Source organism: Papio anubis, chromosome 4 (assembly GCF_008728515.1).
Source record: "Papio anubis isolate 15944 chromosome 4, Panubis1.0, whole genome shotgun sequence".
NCBI classification, from domain to species: domain Eukaryota; kingdom Metazoa; phylum Chordata; class Mammalia; order Primates; family Cercopithecidae; genus Papio; species Papio anubis.
In genome coordinates, this window is record NC_044979.1 from 25670200 (window position 1) to 25687361 (window position 17162).

General features: G+C 37.1%; 1 protein-coding gene across 2 annotated transcripts in view; it reads left to right on the forward strand.

Moving 5' to 3' along the window:
• The window catches only part of CHCHD3 (coiled-coil-helix-coiled-coil-helix domain containing 3), a 293839-nt gene that overhangs the window by 191318 nt on the left and 85359 nt on the right, over positions 1-17162 (forward strand). The window contains exons 5-6 of one of the 2 annotated variants that reach the window (XM_021936280.2): positions 1107-1121; positions 2328-2411. In XM_021936280.2, coding sequence (XP_021791972.2) covers positions 1107-1121; positions 2328-2411 — 99 coding nt within the window. The remainder of the gene's footprint in view (positions 1-1106; positions 1122-2327; positions 2412-17162) is intronic. The other variant, XM_031665149.1, reaches the window with a different exon arrangement.

Genomic DNA, 17162 nt, shown 5'->3' on the forward strand with positions numbered 1-17162 from the left:
TTTTTTCTTTTTTACGTGGTATACTTTGAGAACATATTTCATTTAGCCATTGGTTTGTTTTTGTTTCGCTGCAATTCTAAACAGCCTTGTAATGAAGTCTAAAAAGCCCTATCATGAACATCTTTGCATATAGTACTTAAGAAAAGTACCGTAAGTAGTGTTTTTAGGTCTCAGTGCATATGTACATTTTAAAGACTTGTTAATTTTATCTGATTGATTTATAAAATGGGTATACCAATTTATATTCTGACCAGCAGTGTATAGGAGAGCCTGTTTTCTTATATCCTTGCCAATATTGAGTATTTTTATTTTACATTTTTGTTAGTTGGCGAATGAATAACATTAGACACCGTATTACCTTAATTTGTACTATCTGATTTGCTGTGGGGTTGGATTTTTTTCATGTGTTTATTATTCATATTTTTTTGTGTGTTAATTTCTAGTTTATATTGTTTGTGTATATTTCTTTTTTTTTTTTGGCAGGGAGAGGAGTGGGGGATGAGGCTTTTCTTTTTTAAGTTCTCTGTACGTTAATAACGTTAACTCTCCCAGTTATATGTTGGATTTCTTTTCCTCTTTTTGTTACTTGCTGCTTCTTTGGATTTTATAGTGCTTTTGTTTTATGGAGTTTCTTATGAGTCTATTCTTTTTCATTTTCTTTATTTATATTTTGGGTTTTTATGTTGAATTTAGAGAGGTCTTTTCTCTTTAGATTATGTAGTCATGTATATTAGATTTGAAATTCGTTTGCTTTTTGTTTCATATTCCTAACAGTCTAATAAAATTTTTACTGTGCTGTACCAGGGAGCCATAGATTATATACTTGTATATGAGTGTACTTTAATCTAATCTTAACATTGTATTTGTTTTTATTTATTCTTATGCTTCCAAGCAGCATGTACTTTTTATTGAATCTTCTGTTCAAACTGTAACAGTATAGTGACATTAAAATGTGTCTCAAGCGTTTCCTTTTTATTTTTTCCCCATTACCTTCTTCGACTTGCATTTTAAATATTATCCGTCAGATTTTGTGTGTGTGTGAAATTAGGAAAAAACAGTACTTACGTTGTTAAATAACTGTTTATTTTATTTTTAACATGCCGCAGGATATTGAAGACAAAGTAAGTAGCAAAACAGCAACCTATAAATGTGCAAGTAGTTCACCTAAACTAAGCAGATAGTTGAGTAGACAGGCACCTTGACATCTGAAATAGGCAATACTTGGTCATTTAACGAAAGAATTTTGGTGAAGTAGCACAAGGATGGGAATGCCTAAATATATACTTGTTAATGGATGGCTGGATGCATACAATTAAAAAATATATATATACACACTTTACATATTAAAAGTAATATATATACTTTGTTTATATAAATTAAAAGAAACACGCACATATATACCTATATATCTGTATATAATATATATAGATACATATATACACACACACACTTTCTTATAAGTTGTAGTCAGGCATATATTCAGCATTCACTGAGCAAAAAATATGTTGAAAACAAAATCTAACTCAGAGTGATATAAGAAAGTGTCTCATCCCTCAGAGATAAAGGCCAATTAAACATAATAGTCAAGATACCAACCTTAATTTAAGAAATACATTTTTTTACACAAATCTTGAAAAATATCCATAAGTAGCCATCTTCATCATTTTTTAAAGAACCAAAAATATTTTACTTGTTTTGATTTTATTTTAAAAAATCTTATGAATTGAAAGTGCAATAACTAAAGTTTTTTAAATTACTTTAAATTATTGTTATTTATTATTATTATTTTGAATTATTGAAATAAATAAATATAGTAGTTTTTGTTTCCGTTCTTCCATAACAATTAATTCTTTACATAAAGGGAAATAGAACAATGTATGTATTTATTTGCAGGTAATTAACTGTTCTTAAACAAGATTTATGTGCAAAATGTTATTTAGGCATTACTTTTTTGTTCAAAAAAGGTTAAGAGCCATGTATCTTATGCCCAGGATAAAATTAAAGTTTTGTTGTACAAAATATTAATCCTTGAAATTACTCTTCGATAGGCAAGTTAAATAAGAGTCTGTTTTGTGCTGTATTCTGACATTTCCAAATATATCTGGACAAAATAGGACACAGCTGTTACAGTGAAAAATACAATGCGGACTTATTCTTTACATTTAAATACAGCAATCATCATCTTAATGTTTTTCTATGGCAGAGACCTAATAGATTGCAAAAATCTTCAGAGTTGTATTCTTATTTCTAATGCAATTTATTCTTGACTTTTGCTTTGCTGTTGCTGCTTTTTCTTGATATAGTATATTCCTCATTTCTTTTTTTAGGCTAGGCAGCTGGAAGAGAAAGACCGAGTGCTAAAGAAGCAGGATGCATTCTACAAAGAACAGCTGGCTAGACTGGAGGAGAGGGTATGACTATTTTTGTCATTGATTCTATTACCACATCTGCTGCTTTCTTGTATATTTATTTAAAAATTAGTTAATTAGAACTTCAACTGCTTTTCCTGGTTGTAAAGTGACCAGGAAGTGAAGAAGCAAAGCAGGCAGGTAGGTAGTTCATCCTCTGTAACAATGTCATTTTTTCTTTGGTCACTTTGGAATGGTTGCATTATTTGTTCACTGATGCATTTTACCACTTTGGGACCTACCAAATGCAGATACTTTTTTATATGTTTAGAATCTACATTGCCTCCAGGTCACACAGTACACTGCTACTCTTATCTCCCCCAAACGTTGACTAAACTTTAGTACACTCTTAAAAATGGTAGTGTTTTAAAGGATATATTTATTTTCGTTTATCTTTTATTTTTTTGCTATTTTCTTTTTGAGATGGAATCTTACTCTATCACCTAGACTGGAGTGCAGTGGTGTGATCTTGGTTCGCTGCAACCTCTGCCTACTGGGTTCAAGCAGCTCTCATGCCTTCGCCTCCTGAGAGCTGGGATTACAGGCGTGCACCACCATGCCTGGCTAAGTTTTGTATTTTTATTAGAGATAGGGTTTCACCATGTTGGCCACGCTGGTCTCGAACTCCTGGCCTCAAGTGATCTGCCTGCCTCAGCCTCCCAAAGTGCTGGGATTACAGGCATAAGCCACTGGCGCCTGGCAGGGTATATCTTCTTTCTGAAAACTCAGTTTCACTGCATTTGTAGTTAAGAAATGAATGTCTCCTTCAGGAGAGGTGGATAGGAGCTGAATAGTAGAAGTTAAACATGAGTTAGAAGGAAAAAGAGATAGGGTGTCAAGTCAGCATGGGTCTAGCATTGGACAGAGATGGACAAAAGAAGGCAGTGAGTTTAAGAATGAGAGTTTGAGCACCTTATCAGTGCCCTCTTCAGTAAAGTAGGTTGGTTATTTAGATTAATTGGTTATCTAGATTAATAGACCATGAGGTTGCAGAGTGAGCTCTCTTTTTCTTTTGAATGAAACTCTCAAAATTTTATTTGTTGAAAATGTTATTTGATAAGAAAATAGGAAAAAATAAGAAATACAATATTAACCCTCACTCAGTACAGTTATGTGTATGTTAAATGTGTTTGCTGTCTCCGTATGTTACCGAACTGAGTACCTCTTGAATGTAGAGAGCATTTTCTCATTCATTTAGCAGATATTTACTTAAGCACCTAATATATGTTTGGCCCTGGTCTTGTGCCAGCAGCTTTGTACTAGTGAAGAAAATGAGGTAAACATCTGTCTTCCTGGAGCTTAAATTCAATTTAAAACCAGAATGCATATTGTATGGCAGGTTATGATAATTTCGAGAGGACTAAAATGGGAAAAATCCCAGGGCTGGGGTTTAGGCATGGAGTTGGGTAGAGAGGGAAGATCTCTCTGTTGAGGTGACATTTGGGAAGAGGCCTATGGTAATAGGGAAGCAAACCATTGCCAAAACCACGAAGCAGGCGTGAACTTGGCATGTTTGGGAAGGCTGGGGGATTTGGGAACAGACAAGCCCTCTGGATGCTGTCTTGGGCAAGAGTTGAAGCAACAGAGAATTAGTAAGAAATATGACAGTAATTCGGAAAAGGGATGACTGGTGTGTGTCTGAGTGCCGGCAGGGGAAGTAATGAAATGTGGTTCAGTATTTTAAAGGTAGAGCTGACCAGATTTGCTGATGGCTTTGAACATGAGTGAAGAAAGAAAAGACTCAAACTCTAGGTTTATGGCTTTTATAACTAGAAGGTTTTTTCCACAGGGGAAGATTCTTAAGATATGGATTGGGATGTTGGTGGTAGAGGAAATCAGGAGTTTCATTACGGATATGTTAAGCTTGGGACACTTCAGACATTGAAGTAGAGATGTTGAATAGGCATAAAATTGAATGGTTTAGAGAATGTCAGGAATTTTTTCTGTAAAGGGCCAGATAGTAAATATTTTAGGCTTTGCACACCACATTTGATTTCTGTGCAGCTACCCAACTCTGCCTTTGTAATGTGGAATCAGAGAAAGCCAACTGTAAATGAATGAGTGTGGCTCTGTTCTAATTGAGGGACCCTAAAGTATGAAGTTCGTATGGTTTTCACACATCACAAAATTTTGCTTAAATTTTTTTTCAACCATTTAAAAATGTAAAACCAAAAACAGGGACTGGGCCTGATTTGGCCCCCTGGTTGTAGTGGGCAGAACTCGGATTTAGAGCACAAGCCTCTGATGTCAGATGCCTTGGATTCAGATTTCTGACCTGGCATTTCCCTGCTGTGTAATGTGGAGCATCTTATTTTACCTCTCAGTTGTTTCATATATTAAGTGATGATTTAATAGTGCTTACCTCACTAATTTGTTAAATGAGCCAATACTCAAAAAGCACCTGTAATAGTGTGTAGCACAGAGTAACCATTCACCCACTAATTGTTTTACTTCTATACCTAGAGCATTGTACATGGCTTAGAGTTTGTGTTAGTCTGTTTTCTCACTGCTATAATGAGCTGTTTGAGACTGGGTAATTTATGAAGGGAAGAAGTTTAATTGACTCACAGTTCTCCGTGGCTAGGGAGGCCTCAGGAAACTTACAATTATGGCAGAAGGTGAAAGGGAAGCAGGCACCTTTTTCACACAGTGGCAGGAGAGAGAGCATGTGCAGGGGAAACTACTTTTAAACCATCAGATCTGAGAACTCTCTCACTTTCCACAAGAACGGCCTGGGGAAACCACACCCATGATCCAGTTACCTCCCACCAGGTCCCTACCTCAGCATGTGGGCATTACAATTCGAGATGAGATTTGGGTGGGGACACAGAGCCAAACCATATCAGAGTTAGTAAACGTTAAATGAGTGCAAGTGAAAGTTTTTGAGATGATGTACCTGGCACCTGCTTTTCCTCACCCAATGACAGTTTTCTTTGCCGTCAGGTTTTACTATGTTAGGTACCTTATAAACTTGACTTTAATTATTGTCAGGTTCAAGAAAAGGCACTGATAAATATTCTCCCATTTCTCATAGACTCACCAATTTGATTGGTACAAGTGTCTGAGAGGATTTGTTTCTGGCAGATTGAACTTACCTGCTCAACAACTTCTCAACAAATAAACTGTTAGGCATTTTGGCATGAAGTAGAACAAGTGGTAGAAGATTAGATAGACACGATATGATAAAATCAGATTATATATACGCAGAATATATTGTTTTCCTTTTTGAAGATCAGGCTGGAAAGTAGTTAGCCTGCAGTTGAAACTGAAATCTGAGATGCACCAGTAAGCTTAGAATGCTAAGGTGGAACATATACACTACTGTTACTTAATAACTCCACAGTAAGTAATATGTGATAGAAAGAATGTTAGACAAGGAGTCAGAAGGCATGCTTTTGTCATCTTGTGGTGTCTGGTTCTTTATCTGGAAAATGGGGATATACTCTGTTCCTTGCTCATCTTCATGGTGATGGCGGGTAGATCAGATGAGTGTGTACAAGCCCCTTGAAAGCTGGAAAGAGCTTAACAAATATCAGCTGTTGCCATGAAAGAATATCTGCTTACTTTCCATTGTGTATAAGATAATGATAATCATAAAATTAATATCATTCAACTTCCTTGTGTCTTTTGCCCATTTCTGTACAGTCCTGTTTTTGTTTGTCACTGTCATTCTCAAAGTACCCAAGTTGAATTTTGTCACTTTGGATTTCTTCCAGGAATATGTGGGAGACATTTAGGTCTCTAATGATGAAGCATTTTCTAGGCATAATACAAAAGATTGTAAAGGGATTTTCTTTTGTATTACGATGGCAGTGAAAATTACAATGTCTAACTGTTTCTATTAGGAATTCTGCATACACTTTTGTATTAGACAGTGTAAAAATGCTGAATCCATTAATTCGTATTGTAAGAAATAATGATTCTAGTATTAATATAACTTGCAGAATCATCTAACTTACTAGGAAATCCAGGTTGCCTGTGGTTTAAAAGTGGACGTAAGCACATATCTTTCCTCTTTTACCAAATGAAGTGATGAAACTATAAAGTAGATACCAGATGGTGTATCATTAATGGAGAGGGGTGTAGCATCAATGAGTCTTTTGCAGAATCATTCTGAGGGAGATTCCTAAGATAACCTTACCATCTGCACAGCAACTAGATTAACTAACACAGCAATTGTACACGTTATCACTTTTTGATGACTTGAACTATTCATTTTTATTGGCTTGATGCAAATTTCTTTTGAGAGTATGAATCAAAGTGCACTAAACATGTGAAGTACATTTAGTTCTGTAATACAGCTTGATTTGCTTCTTGGATCTATTTTAATAAACTATGTTAATTAGATAATTCCCATGTGTGAATGGAACCCCCTCCACCCAGGTATTTATATTGGCCACTGCACCCAGGAGTCTGAGATAATTTTCTTCTTTCACTAACTTGTTAGGAGTAATAAGTGTAATTTAACTGGACACTGATTTCACCCTCTTTAGAACCAGTTTTCAAAAGCAGCGACACTTTACTGAGAGAGAAGGTCAAAGCCATTTGAAAAGATTTTTTAAGTCCTTATTTCATAGCCAAATGTTGCTAAGTTATCAGTGGCATCTCTGTGAACATTAGAGATATCACATTCAGGCGTTTTGCCTAATTGAAAGATACTTAGAGAGTATTAATTCCTGAGTATTAGTATAAGAGACATAGATAGTGTTAATTCCTGGTTGGTGATTTGATGAGAGGAAGCTGAGAACAGCTTTCAAAGAGAAGGTTCTTAAGTGTTTCTAAGAAGTAGTCTCCAAGTCTCTCAAGGAATTCTGTTTGTTTTTTGTCTTCCCAACTTTATTTTTAATTTTTTTCCCAACTTTATTTTTGTTTGTTGTATAATTGACAAATATGTCCATAGTGCTTTATACCTCTTTACGATAGCCACATTTTGTTTATAGTATTTGTGATTAGTTGTGTGTGTTTATCTTGTACAGTCCTGAGGACAGAGAGCTCATTTTCTTATTTCTGTATTTTCTGTGTTTTTCTTTGGTTTTTGAGGTTCCACAACTTGCATATTTCTGTATTTTCTACAAGTAGCACAGTCAATGAATTCTAGATTTTCTAAGCTTATGCTGTGAAGTCGTGTTTATGCAATTAGTGTATGGTTTTAAAATACACACAAATGTTTTAATATCTTTTTCACTAACCATTTAAATTCATAATTTAATTCTATCCTGGGAGAAAGTCAAGTTTAACTTTGAATACTTTGTTATTGTTTATAGCATCCTCATTAACATAGCTGATGATAACATTTATTGAGCATTTACATTGTGATTGGCACTTTGCATGGATTGTCTCATTTTATACTCACCAACAAGCCTGTGTGGCTGTGCACCCTATTGCTTAGGTGAAGGCTTAAAGTAATTCACCTAAAAACATACAGCCAAAATATGATAGATCTGGATTTGAGCCATGTTCCATGCTTAAGCATTTAGCTGCTGTCTAGTACTAAGTTGAAGATGTTCATTCTGTATGTAAATCCTCTGATTGTAGTGTTAGTTCTTTGGGTCATTCAAGTTAGCTCTTTCCAGTTTCTAATACAACTTTTTAGGTCCTGACGTTATAATTTGATTAATGCTACCTCATAACCTAAAAGTGTTAAGCATTCAAAAATGAATAATTTTCTCCCCGGAATTTGGCATTTCCTGGGAAAATTTGACCAACAAGGAATGAATAAGGTCTTATTACCTAGCAATTACAGCATGATACCCCTAAGAGTTATTTTAATATCTAGTTGTGCTTCTTTCACGTTGAAATAAGAAATTTGTAGTCATTAAAGCAGCTTAAAAGTTTCTTCTTGAGGTCTTCATTCACTTGCTAATACTTTGATAATGCTGCTTTCCCTCTTTTCATCTCTTTCCATCTTCTGGAAAGAAAGCAAACTTTTTTTTTTTAACTTTTGACACATTGTTTTGATAGTTATTTCATCGGAGTCTGGATCGTTGCGTGTTCTTCGGGAGAATGTGTGTTTTTCAGGAGTCTGTTGGTCCTGTGGGAGGGAAGTGAGGGGAGGGACCGTGGTGATCGTGTCAGAGAGGGCAGAACCCACAGTCTTCCAGGGGTCTTCCAGGATGAAGGGCCTTGTCTCCCCAGGACATGTTGAAGACTTGAGCTGTTCGATAATGTGTTCTGCATGTATAACTTCTCAATTATGAATTTGAATTGATTTGCTCTATGGAATCCACTTCGCTCTTGGCTTTCCTGAGAATGATGGGGTTTGGCTCAGCCTGAAGCCCTCTTGGCTTGAGGAGCTGAGGGAAATCAGAAAGTTTAGCTAGGTATAATACAATGTTGAACAACCCAGTGATGTGGCATGCATTTTTGCTTTGAGAACTCCTCTCTGTACCTCCCCCACTGCATTTACAATTTATTTGCATTCCTAAATATGAAGATATGTTTGTAAGATTGGCCACTTAAAATATTGTTCTATGTGCTGTATGTAAAAAAATGGAAGACTTATTTTATTAGGCTAGTTTTTCATGGCATATAGTCCAATAGATGCCTCCTTGTCTATAAACATATTATCTATTATTCATCATATGCTTACTATATTGAAGATCTGCTAAGTGTATACCATCCTTCAAAATTCTCTCCCATGTCAGGATCTTTGCCTTTGTTGTTCCCTGGGATGTTCTTTCCCACCTCTGAATAGCTGTCTCTGACTCCCTTACAAGTTTTAGGTTTTCCTAATGACTATCAGAAACTAGACTTCTGAACCCTGTCTCTGTCATATCAACCTATTTATTTATTTGAAAGCACCCTTCCAGATCTATAATTAGTTTACTCATTACTTGTTAACTTGTTCATGACTGCCTTCCCAGTCATCCAGTAGAAGTTCCACAAAGGCAGAAACTTTGTCTTAGACACCCCTGTATCCCTTATCTGGTGAATCATAAATGCCAGCATGGCATGGATTGCTTTCAGTTTTCAGACACCTCTGGATTTCAGCAGCAATTTGCATACAGACTGCAGGAAATCCCACTGAATTAAGATGGGGAGAGAATTATATAAGCTGAGCAAAAGAGAATAATACAAAGAGAATGGTGAAAAATAAATTGCCACTAAGAAGAGAAGTATATTACTAGTTTGTCACCTGTGGAGAGAGTTGCTAATTAAATTCTAAGGTCATGCTTACATCAAATGAGCAATTTTTAAAAGTCTCTCACTTATGGCAGATGACATGTCTTTTATTGCATCATAAAGTGTTGGGCTCATCTGTGTGATTAATTGACTTTTGATTGCGTGACTTCTTCTCTCTCAATTAGTACCTTTGCTTCTGTGCTCCTCTGTGTGAAGCTTGGGGAAAAAATAATGCCAACAATGATAATAATGAGAAATGACAGTAGAACGGGTTATTGTCAGCCCAGTGTGCTTCTTACGGGAAGAAATTATTATGTTTTTTTACTACCAGGTGAAGTCTATCATTGTAAAATATTTCAGTGAGTGAAGCTGGATCAACCTTTTCAAGGGAATAATACAGGATGGATTCACAATTAGACTACTAACATCTGAGATACTAAAATATAAACAATCCTTTTTTGGAGATAGATTACTTAAACTTGGTTTGTGGGATTAAGAAACCGTTTGACATTTCCCCCCGGGACGTGCTTTCTAAACAGTTGCCAATGATTTTAGGTCATGTGGATAACTCATTTTGGCCCTGCCATGTGATAGAGTAAATTTAACACAATAGTTAAAAATGTAACTTCCTGGTAGATGTGCCTACGTAGGTTATACTAGTTTGCACTTGTCAACCTAGAGAGATGTACTATTCCTTTGACACTGGGAAATTTTGTTCTGGCTTCCTCATTCATGTGGAGATCAGGGCAGGTTCCCTGTGGTTTCTGTAGTTACTGAGAGCTACAGAAACGAGAGATGAGGTTCTGTAGTCCACTGGTTTGAATGTTGAAGTTAGTAGAAGCTAATACCACTTTTAATTGTAATGTCTTAAGCAACAGGGGTTTTATTAAAGTGGCTTGGATTGTGTACATTGAGTTACTCTCAATTTTTTGTCATCAACAAGTTATGATAGTTTAAGTAAATGCACTTAGATGTTAATTGTTCGATAGAAAAATTAATAAGACCCGGTATCAATATATCTTTTGTTAACATAATTGACACATTTATAACTTAGGTGCAAAGATGGAACTATTTTACACTCTTCCCCTGCTTTCCTAAAGGAAGTTTATTATTGCAGATATTCCAAAAGTAGCAAGCAAGATTTTTTTTCCTCCTAGTTTGTGCTCTGGGGAAAAAAATCAATACAGTATAGTAGATATGACGGTCTTATCCTTAATTCATTATTCAACAAATCCTCAAAATGCATTGGCTTTTCTGTTAACCTCTCTGAAATTCGAATTGGAAATATGGTTTAGGTAACCTTGAGCTGCTTTTTAAATTTGGCTTTAGGGATATGAGACTTACGTTTTTTCTAGGGTGAGCTGTTAAAAGTGCATCTAGGTAAAATGATCCCCTTAACCGGAGACTGTTTTTCTATGTCTAACTTTAGAGGAAAGATTTGCAAATCATGGGATCAGCACTTAATTTGGGGCTCTATTTACCATGTAGGCTGTCAAGAAGTATTAACCTTAAGGTAAGATGAGAACATAGAGTACAAAGCTGTGAGTTGATGGCACACAGTACAGTGGTATTAAATAGCATTATCCATCCTGCTTGCTACAGTAAATAGGATTTCACTATTATGATGTGTCAGGGCTTTCAGTGAAATCAAATTTACAAGACACTAAACTGCCATCCTCTCTGCTGAGCAGCTTTATTCTGGGATCTTGCTTTCATATTAATCCTGTTGGTAGGAAATACTTGTACCAATTGTGCATGGAAATTATAATTTAATGATCTCTTCCTTTTCTTTATTCAGAGCTGAGAATGGACTACTGTGCTTTGCAATGATAGCCCCAGGGCTCTGAGAAAGAGATAATATACAGTTCAGCTTTAAAGCCCAGCATTGCTTTTTTGTGAGTGCTTGTAATGATCATAAGTGCTGAGATGCCAACAATATGGTTGCATAGTTTCTCAACTCTCCACATTTCCTTTACCTTTTGAAAGGCTACACAATAAAATAATTAGAATCTGTTTACCCTGATGGTTTTAAAAAATGATATGCCACTTGACTGTGTAAAGACAAGGTAAGAAATAAAGCATTGTGAAATCCAGGGAAAATTAATTCCACTTTTAAAGATTCTGTACATTTTGGGAAGGCTTAGCAGGCTGTTTTATTTGAAAAACGATTATTTACTCACTTTACTTTCTTTGAGCTTCTTTCTTTCTATTGATAAGAATATTACAGCCAGGAAATCATTATGTTTCCTGCGTATGAGATTGAAATTGGCTAAATCCTTTGAATTTCCTTCACAACCAATTTCAAAGTTAGTGATTGTTTTGCTTCTTGACATCTTGTTTATTTATACATTTCAAATGTACTTCATTTAGGCAGACCAGCCAATGCATATTTCCCTATTTTACTGACTGAAAAATTAAAGTACATGAATATTAAATTGTTAAAGGAAATTGCAATGCTTGTGTTAGAAAGTGCTCTTCAATCCCAGTTTTATGTTCAGACCATGAGACAGCTGTGCCTCTGTAAGGGATTACGTTTCAACACATTAGCTTCAGTTAAAAAGATATATTTGGTCATTAAAACGTTTGCAAATAATATTAGCTCATAACATCATCAAATAAGAAGTGCCCACATCTGAATTTGGCATATAAAGCAGGTTTGCACAGTAAGGTCGGCATTTAATGAAGGGAACCCAAATCCAATTTGTCTGTGTAGACTAAGATAGGATTTTAACTTTGTTCATTCTTATCAGAATTTTGGGAGCTAGAGGGAGTCCTTGGCGTTCACCACTCATTCAAAAACACATTTATTAATCTCCTACAGTGAGCCAGGCCCTATTCAAAGATAAAATGATGCATACAAATGGCACAAAAGCCCATTGGTATCTGGCACAGAGCTTTCAGTTGACACAATGGTGCAGTGGGCCCATGGAGGCTGTGTTTTGTGAAGAACACTACCTTTGCACTGCCTTTGTCCCTTCCAGATCTAAAGATCGTGGGATTTAGAGGGAAAGTTAGTAGATTGGAGAGATCCATCAGGTTAAATTATCAGATAAAGACCCCAATACATTGGTTGCCTCAAGTAGTTCTTTCTGAAAATAAACATTAAATAGGTAATTCCTTTGAAGACCAGAACTCATTCCCCTTTGATCACTGTGATAGTGGCTGGCACATATTAAGCCTTGGATAAATTTTTAAAAATTGATGTGTTTGTCCAGAAATGGGGTGGGTTCCATAGCCAAATAATTTTGAGGAATGTTAGGTTTCACGAAGCTGAACAGATTTCTTTTCTACAGGCCTCCTCAAAAGTTATGTACACTTATAGCCTCCAGGATGAGGAGACTGCATAATATGTTTCAGCATTATACCCGAACCGTGGAATCGTTCTTCTGAGATGTATCTGTGAATTTATCCCAGTTTATCACCTGAGATTTCTGTGCCCTAAATAAAGCTAGTACCTACATTTTTTTAGTCCTTCTTAGCTTGCATCCTGAGATGTAAAGGTATAGTAGCCATAGAATTTCACTGATGGAATTCCTAATCTGAGGGCATCTGAGGACCTGAAAGCACCCTGGGATTGCCGCCCTTTGCACCGTGTGCCAGAAGCATAGGCCGGTGAGAAGAGGCTGTCTCAGGGTCCTAAAGGTGCAGTGCGCTGGGGTGGGGTGTTCTTTCTCACTCTGAATTCTCTTCCTCATCCTCACCCTCTCCAAGAGTCTTTGAGAAACTGTAGCCCATAGTAGGTATCTCATTTTGTATTTGGGTGTCCATTGACTCAATCTTGCGTTATTCCAGCCTCCTCAGAATTGGGAGCAGTGGGTAGTGGGGTTTCTCCTTGATCTTCCCATGTCAAGATTCAGCACTGTACCCGTTAACCCAAGAGTTGTACATACTTGCCTGAAGAACCAGGCACAGGTTTCAGCAGAATGCCACCAAGGGAAGGTCTAAACCAGAATATTCTTCCCTTTTATGAAATGAAGTAAGAAGGTAATTAAATTGGATAAATTACCCCGGTGGATCTTTACAAATCTTCCCGCAAGGGTTGCCAAGATATGGTGCTGAAGGAGCATGTGAAAGAGATATCAACATCTTCTGTTCCATCAGAGCCTCAAGGTTTCTGTGACCCTCTAGAAAGAATCTATAGGACTTGCTATTATTTTGTGAGGAAGCGGTAAGGTTTACTTACATAGGGTAGAAAGTGCGCTTTTGTATCTGGAGAATAAGTTTGATGATGGTCAGTAATCACATGCTCTGTAATTTAATTTGTCTTCAGAAAACGTTTGGAACTGGAGTTCAGAGAGAATGGCACGATCACCACACTGTCCCCTTGTGACTTGTAGTGTTTGCATAAACTCTATAAAAGCAGGGTCCTTGTCTGTTCCCTGCTGTATCCCTAGTACCTAGACCAGTGCTTGGCACTTAGCAGGTGCTTGGTAAATATTTGTTGAATGAACAATGAAGGCATTTTCAGCAGGTCAAACATGGCCATGTAACCTAGAGATGCATCTTCCAGGTTGCTTAGTGGGCAGCTTGTCTCCAGTTAGACCTTATTCTGCAGGTTTTCTGAGATTTAGGTGAAAGTCCTTTTGCTCCAGTCATGATAATTTCTGCTGTTAATGCAACAGCATATCTTATTTATGTAAAATTAAACATCAGTGTAATTACTACTCCTCAAGCAAACTTGAAATAAATCAAATTATTGTCTAAGTGATATTCTTATCCATTACTTTTACATGACTGGAGAGAGGGTGAATAATGATGATGATGATGATATCAATTTTATCCACAATCCTTAACCTAAGTAGAATACCCAACTTCATATATTATCCCAAAACCTGGTTTTGAGTGACAGAGTGCCCATGAGTACTGTGCATTGTGTACATCCTTGTTCCAAGATTGTTGGGAAAGAATATTAGTGTCAGTACCATCACCACCATCATTAAAATCCACCATCGGCACGTGCCTGTAGTCCCAGCTATTTGGGAGGCTGAGGCAGGAGAATCACTTGAACCTGGGAGGCAAAGGTTTCAGTGAGCCAAGATCACGCCACTGTACTCCAGCCTGGGTGACACAGCGAGACTCCGTCTCAAAAAAAAAAAAGAAAATTCACCATTTATTGAGGGATTATTATAAGCTAGGCAGTGCTTGAAATGAGTTAACATAATACTGTACTCTGTCCCTAGAACAAACCATTAGGGGAAGGTATTTCTTCACCAGGCAACCAATTGATTTGTTGAGGCTGAAAGACATTGAGTAACTTGACCCAGGATTCCTAGCTGGTGCACCCAGGCCTCTGTCTTCCTGCTCACCAACGGCCTCTCCTTCTGTGTCACCAGTGGTGGACTCTTAAATTTTCACTTTCGGTCCCATGTAGTTCCACTCCCCTTTCCATCCTCCTCCTCTATAGTTTTATTTTTTTTAATTATTATTATTTTTTTGAGACGGGGTCTGGCTCTGTCACCCAGGCTGGAGTGCAGTGGTACGATCTCGGCTCATTGCAACCTCCACCTCCTGAGTTCAGGATTCTGCTGCCTCAGCCTCCCGAGTAGCTGGGATTACAAGCGTGTACCACGATGACTGGCTAATTTGTAGAGATGGGGTTTCACCCTGTCGGCCAGGCTGGTATTGAGCTGACCTCAAGTGATCTACCTGCCTCGGCCTCCCTAAGTGCTGAGATTACAGGCATGAGCCACCGCATCCAGCCCTCTCCCTCTTTAAAAAGATTTTTGGTGGAGGTGGGCCTGACATTTTTTGTTTAGAACCACTAGACTCAAGTAACAGATTCTCAACTAAGTTTCCCTCAGCAACATTCATACTTGGTTTTCTTCCACAAGCTAAGCACCCATTGTTTATTTAATAGTGAATCTTGTTTAAAGAGAAGTTGAGCCAGCTTTATTACAGGGCATGATTAGATACAGTTAATTAGTACGGCTTAGTATATAGGCTAAATTAATAGGAGAGGTGCTGAAAGTAAGGAAATTGTAAGGGATCTGTGAATTGGGTCTTACTACTCTGAGGGGATGCAGAGAAAAGAAGCTGGCCCTATATTGTGGGGAAATATAACCAGAAATTGAAGTTACAAGCCAAGCCAAGCCAAATCAGCCCAGGTAAAGGTGATGACACTTTCTATGATGGCAACTACTAGCTCTTAAGTAGCCTTGAACCATGGTGTCTACAGCAGCCCAGCACACTTAGCCTGCTATGTGGATTATACCTGTGGAATCCCGGGGCACAACTTCCTGCAAGTTTAGGTTTAGTCACACGAGTTTACTGTCACTTTCCATTCTAAGACCGAGTGTGCTCTTGTTTCAACTCTCTAGTTTCAGGTCAGAAATGTTTCTCCTATCCTAGAACTATTTGAACCACTTTAGTAATTAATAAACTTTAGTACGTGTACCACTCAATTAACTACCCTCAAGCCAGCGCTACTTGTAACCTTCCTCGATGGCAGATTCTTGTCCGTCTCCTGCCACCACATTCCTTCCTAGGAGATCTCCATGTTTGCTTTCTCTCTGTACATTGCTTTGCCTGTGTTGGGCATCCCCTTAGTTTTACTTTTTTTTCCCCAACTTTAGTTTTGTTTGTTTTGTATAATTGACAAATACATCCATAATGCTTTATGCCTCTCTTGATGATAGCCATGTTTTGTTTATAATACTTGTGATGAGTTGTAGATGATGAGGGGATGTTGAGCACCTACAGTGTGTGCAGATATTATGCATGATGGGTACCTGTGACACACACAGTCACTGAAGCAGACACAGTTTACCTCTAACATCCATCACTCCTCCTTGCTTGTTACCTCCTAATATTAGAATTTCTAGAACTTAATCATAATGTAGTTTCTACCTTGCCTTGATGGACCATCTGTGATGTGACTTGGGCAGCAGAAATAGAAGTGAGAGCGGAGCAGCACTGACTGAGGGGTTGTCTCCTTGGACAAGCAATCCACGTGTTGAGAAGATTTGTCTGCTTGTCTGTTTATCCTCATTTTCATTAAAATGAAAATGTAACTAGAACTACAATGAGCACTTCTGTAGTTCAAGAAAAATAACCCGTAATAAATTGTGAACTGTCTATTCTCTCATGGTGTAGTTACTCTAAATTGTGGAAATTTGGCAGTCGTCCCTAGAACTATTTGTTAAAATTCAATAGTGTGTAATTAAAGACAGCGACTGCCATTTCTGCTGTTGGGTACATTAAAAAATTATATTATATATCATTTGGATTTGACCCTGAACTCATTTCCCAAAAGATCAATGCCAGAAAGACAAAAGTATATTTTAGTCTGAATAGAGGCTCAAGTTATATAAAGTAACTAAATTTATGGAAATATCAGTTAGACTCTAGCTATTTAAGAGTAATTATGCAAAAGATAGTTTTGAACGAATATTCCTCTGGAAATGGCCAAATGGAAGCTGTGATTATGATGAAATTCTGTGCTTCAAGCCTTGCCAGACAATAAAACAAGACTGCTGATGTTTTAAGCCTATATCATTAAAACTGATATTGATACAACAACCTGTATAATATGTCAATGACATGGAATATTTTATAGACACACAAAAATATACTGCTCCTTGAAACTTTAGCATTCATCTAGTATAAAATTACACTTTTTTCAAGCAATGAAAC